This window comes from Cyprinus carpio, chromosome B10 (genome assembly GCF_018340385.1).
Source record: "Cyprinus carpio isolate SPL01 chromosome B10, ASM1834038v1, whole genome shotgun sequence".
Lineage (NCBI taxonomy): Eukaryota > Metazoa > Chordata > Actinopteri > Cypriniformes > Cyprinidae > Cyprinus > Cyprinus carpio.
In genome coordinates this window covers 6,453,022-6,459,021 of record NC_056606.1, presented here as the reverse complement: position 1 = coordinate 6,459,021, position 6,000 = coordinate 6,453,022, and the positions used below count along the sequence as shown (strand labels likewise).

Sequence of the window (6,000 nt, the reverse complement as noted above, 5' to 3'; positions counted from 1 at the left end):
ATATGTATGAAGATGAAGATAAGTCCTAAAACAATGCAAATCATACTTAATGCTTTAAGCATGCATTAATGTGCATCTTTTAGTGACAGCTCACTCCACAGAGAAATTAAATTTATATATATGTATTTAATAAATTTCTAGAAATATACAGTGAAGTGCATTGAAAATATGGGATTTAAATAAATATATAGATAAAACTGACATGAAGAAGAAAAGCCACTTACATTATATACTATCTTAATTACAGATGGTTTATTTTTGCCTAATTTTGCTCATAATTTGGTACACATTAAACTAAACCAATAAATAAATAATTGAATACATGAGTAAATAAATAAATAAAGTTATGACATAATGAAGAAGAAATGTCACTAACATTATGTATTGTTTCATATTTTAATTACAGACTGTTTATTTTTGCGTAATTTTGCTCATAATTTGGCATGCTTTAAATTCAACTCAAGGCCAATAAATGAGCAAATATATATATAAAAAAAGGTTATGAAACAATGAAGAAGAAATGTCACTTACATTACTTATTGTTTGTAACTTTATTACTGTTTATGTTTGTCCAAAATTGCTTATAATATGGTGCGCATTAAACTCAAGGCCAATAAATAAATAAAATGAAAAAAGAATAAATTAATAAAGTAAGTTATGACAAAATGAAGAAGTGTCACTTACATTATGTACTGTTTCTTAATTACAAATGGTTTATTTTTGCCTAATTTAATCTATTAAATTCAACTCAAAGTCAATAAATAAATAAAGTTATCTTGTAATGAAGAAATATTTAAATAAGAAGAGTCTACATTATTTCTAGTCACTAATCGTTTTACTTTGTTGTGCATTTGTACAAAAGGTCAGAGGTCAAGTTTAATTTTTTTATGAAGTGGTAGGTACAGCCTACATAAACAAAATGTTTTTATAATATAATATGATAATATAAATAAAGTACATCTTATATAAAGTAAAAAGATACATTTGTATTAAGTATTATATATTATTATTATTATTGTATATGGTGATGCACACTTTGTTAGACATCATATTATTCAGTCTTAGAATGACATTGAATGCAGATCCCAAGATACACTGGAGTCATGTCACCTTTGACAGAGTAACCCAAAAAGCTCTCCTGCATGTCAACATCGAGTGCTATTGAGTAAACACGGCATTACTGGTAAGTGCAGATCAAATGTATCCGCCCAGCAACCACAGGAAGTCCTTTTGCTGCTGCTGCTGCTGCTGCTTACAGAGCATCAGCCCTGTGCAGCGGAAGTGTACACTTCTGTCAACACACACACACACACACACACACATACAAACAAACCCTACAAGAGCCAGAAGAGAGGACTTGTGGCTCCCCGTCCCGGAAAAGACACAAGAGGACACAGAAGTCAGAGACCATGATCAAACGCAAACTGAGTGAGTACATTTGATTGAGGTCTTCCGCCATAGTGTGGTGCAATCATTCAGACTGGTATCACTTTGCCATGAGGTTTCTTATTGTGGTTAAAGTCTCTGGTCCGTTAAGCAAGACTATTAAAGATCAAAATGCCTTAAATAATGCCCCACTGTCCTTATCGAAGCTATCAGGGTCTTACAAAGGAGCAGCACTGTTGACATCATTGATTTCTATAATGGTCTTAAAGGCTAATGTTCCTCTCTGATGAAGGCAGCAGTGCATAGACGCAGATACATTTTTAAGAGGCTTTTTGTTGTTTTGCTCTACATGCCTTGAGGTAAAACCAAAGCCGTTCTGAGGACAGTGATGGGATATGGGAATACCGAAATGGCATTTGGGGATTCAGTTGCACAAAGCAAATGAATGTACTTCAGACTAGATCAATATGAGCTGAATTGAACATCGACCAATAGAAAGGAAGAAAAAAAATGCATGATGAAAATAAAAGCAGTTTATATTAGATTAGTTTGTGTATTATAAGGTCAAATAAGGGCAAAGTATATGGGATATATATGGATAAACTGCAACTGAGAGGAGTATTAGAATATTGTGTAATGCATGAGCAAATGCATATAAAAAGCAGTCATGAAAAAACACACAATGGCAGAAAAAGTTAAAACACAAGTGTTTTCCACAGATACACTACTATGTACATTCACTCAGTTCTTATGTTTAAACTAAAGTATAAAACCTAAACTATATTTAAAAAAAAATATTTCACTATAACTCATTGATGTTCACACACACACACACACACACACACACACACACACACACACACACACACAAATGCACGCATCTAAATAAACAATAAAATGTAACAGTATGATGATTAACAATTATTACTATGAAACACAAAACGGAAATATATAAAATGTAGAAAATATTAAATGTTTATTTTGATCAACATATACATTTTTATCAGTAATTATTTAAATAAACTGACTAAACAAAAACACAAACTTTTTTTACTATTATAATCAAAATATGTATACAGTAATATGTATCACAATTAGTAAAAAAAAAAAAAAAAATTGAAGTAAATATTTAAACATTTATTTATTAATATTTAAATATTGAAATACTGAAATTAAGAATTTGTGCTATTATTATTATATTTCACACTGACATTTGCCCCGACACATCTACTATCAATTTCCTGTAATCTCATAATCCAAAATGTAAGTGTAAATAAGATCTGGTGTTTTAATTATAATACATTTTAAGATTATTTGATTATTGTGAATGCAAAAAATTATAGTTTTATCTTACAAAACATTTTTTCTTCCTTAATATTAGTTACACTTTTGTAAAGCTGTGTTTCTTCTTCAAGTACTATATTGCAATACAGTAATACATTATGAACTTCATCACATTTAGCAGTCACATATGTTATTAATTTCAACTGTCTGATATCTGAAAATACTCAGTCTGGATCATAACACAAGACAAGAAACAAAACCAGAACGGGGCTAAACGTCGACAGGCCCCCGAGAGCTATAATTATTAAGATAAATGAACAGATGTCTCAACAGTGACAAAGAAAAAATTCAGGCCCTGACATCGAAGATCACGCTAGAAACATTACAAATTATGATAAAACTCTATTTTAAGAATTGCCTTCCAGTTTGCACAGTATCTTAATTTCCTCCCCCATACATCATTATCATGGGATTTTCACCAGAAAGAAATATTCTGGCTTCATTTATGAGAAGCTGAAATGTTCAAATTGTTGTTTTAGGGACTAAAGGGACCAATGAATTTTTCCCACAGATGAGGTCAGGACTCATGTTTACTTAAGAGGCTACATGTTTCTTTCTCACATTGAAGGAACTCTTGGTATGATAGGGAGGGACTCTGGGGTGCACAGTCAGCCCACAACGAGCAGCTTTTTTTTTATTTTACCAGTGAGAGGTTTAGTCTGAAATCCGTGCCGAGTTACAGCACACACAACATGTTTTCTCCTTTCTCAGGCTTCAAGTGGTTTGGTAGTCTCACCAGCCTCCGGCGGAAATCAGACTCTCAGAAGGATGATGTCAAAGAGGTGTGCACCGATGATATGGGCATGCATCCACGGAGCCCGAGCTATGCCAGCTCCAGTGAAATGTACACGCACATGGGCACCATGCCACGAAACCCAAAGAAGGACAAAAGCTTGAAGAAGAGCAAGTCCAAGGACAAGACCAACCTCAGTCAGAGTCAAAGCATGAGACCTCCACAGGACCATGTCGTTGATTCCCCACTTCTCAGCGTACTCTCCGGGAAGGGCCTGGAGGCCCTGGAGAACCCCATCTTGGAGGACAAGCCAGCTGCAGGAACCAGAGATAATCACATTCAGAATCGTGACCTTCCATCTCCACCGACTATGGATGGACACTCAACAAAGCTGGAAGATGAAGATAAGGAGCCATTAGTTGACTCCAAGCTACATGTTGATCCACCAAATGCATGTCTAGAATCTTCACCAGATCTAAGTGTGCCAGACAAAGGGCCAGACATCCAGCCAGTGCTGCCCAAGAAGAGACATAAAGAAGGAGACACCTCCATGAAGGACGCTGAGGAGCTCCAGGTGGATGGTAATTTGATTCAGTTACCTCTGAAACACAGCAGTCAGGTGGAGCAGAAGCAAGCAGTAGAGGAAGATGCTAAGATAAGATCAGACTGCAAACAAGACAGTCAGGAAGAGAAAGAGCCTAACAGGTAAGAATCGGTTTCTTGATTCTTGAATCATTGTTTGTTTATACCCACCCTTGTGAAAATTAGCCATGGTTTTACTGCAAGAAAAATAAAAAAAAAACATGGTTACAATAGTTAATCCATAATAACCACAAATTAACCAAGGTTTTACTAAACTAACGATAGTTTAACCATGGTATTTGTAGTATAACTTTGGTTATACAACTGTTACTACATTTTTACTATAATAAAACCTTGGTTAATTTTCATAAGGGCTAAGTACAGTAGCTGAGCACAGTACTTAACGTAAAAGATTAAATGCCATTCACAATTTATTTTAATTACATACTATTATTTATTTATACTGAATGTGTTTCATACTGAAAAACAAGTGCTATTAGAAAATGGATTTGTGTCGATATGTAAATACAGCAATGCCACATGAATGCTGTTCTGCCAAAAAGCAATGTGATTTTTACACAAAAATTCAACACACACAAAGTTAATATTGAGCAACTTACATTTTAGACACAATATTGCAGTTAGTTTCTGTTTTTTCCGTACCTCGATTTGTTCCAAACAAAGCCAAACATCACAACATTGTTAACAGTGAACGAATCGATTGAATGAATGAATTGACACTTTTACACAGCAGCAGAATATTTAAATAATCTCACTTGATAATATTTTGATATCAAATACACATACTTGGGGACATTTGTATTTGAATCCTTACGGTTTGATTCCAAAACGTTAAAGTCCGCGTGAATCGGAATTTGCTGTAGTGATGTAGCCTATTTCCAACTGAAACGGAATATTAAATAGAGGGCGGGATTTATTTTTGCGCTTCTCCTCTCTGTATCTCACTCCGCAATCTAATGGTTGGAGGGGTGTGTTTAAGGATATTCTGCCCGAGCCGTCAAACTGACATCATCAGAGAAGGAATGCCATTCCAGAGCTGAAGCAAATGTTCAGATTGCCATGACAAAATTTTTTAAAATTTTTTTTTGGACTAATTCTCATCTAACAAAATAAATAAAGTCAATTTTGATTTCACGAGGACTAACGTTTACAGGACTGACATAAGCAAAACCACAATTTAATAAACAAGAAGTTAATATTGAGTAACTTATTTTTTAGATTCAGTTTGCTGGTTAATTTGTGTATTTTTGCTTCACTAAAAAACACAGTTCTATTCCATACAAATCCAATGCTGAATGAATCTTAGTGCGTCTCGCTGCAACAGGTGTGATTCATTCCTGAATCATTCAGAATTTAGGAACAAAACGTTTGAATGAATGACTCATTGACTCGCTCAAAAAACAATCACTTATCGCCACCTGCTGGTGAACCGAATGTAACCCACAGCAACTAAAAAATATCCCAAATGCACAAGCGGAGTGATACAAACAGTGAAAAGCCCCAGTGCTGTTTAATAATGAAGCAAATTGAGACATTAGGGCAATGCAAACTGTTCACAGATAAATCAGGTAGCTGCACCATAGCGTCAGATGAGACTAATCCTCATGTCTGACTACATACCGTGACGGTGGTTTTGAGGTAAAGTAAAATATGATCTTTGCGCCTTTGTGACAGTTGTACATGTACACCTGGATTGATGTCACGCTTGAAATGTTCTCATGAGATAGAGGCTCCAAGATTAAGACCTGCTCCGTGCGATTCGACGTGCATTCTAATACAGTTAATCTCAAGGGCCCTAGACTCCAGTATATGGAAATAACAAAATACATAAAATATATATTTAAGTGAATTTCTTAATGTTTGGGATATGTAAAAGATTTTGGGCAATGATGGTGTTGGATATTCTCTTTTTACATCAGGCTTGTTCCTCTGCT

At 34.7% G+C, this 6,000-nt stretch overlaps 1 protein-coding gene across 1 annotated transcript in view; it reads left to right on the top strand.

The window, feature by feature from the left end:
• Positions 1 to 1,281: 1,281 nt before the first annotated feature.
• Positions 1,282 to 6,000, top strand: part of LOC109052552 (SH2 domain-containing protein 3C-like) — a 44,684-nt gene continuing 39,965 nt past the window's right edge. Inside the window, 2 exon segments of the mRNA XM_042732253.1 lie at positions 1,282 to 1,428; positions 3,442 to 4,168. Of these exon segments, the coding sequence (XP_042588187.1) occupies positions 1,410 to 1,428; positions 3,442 to 4,168 (746 nt within the window). The 5' untranslated portion in view covers positions 1,282 to 1,409.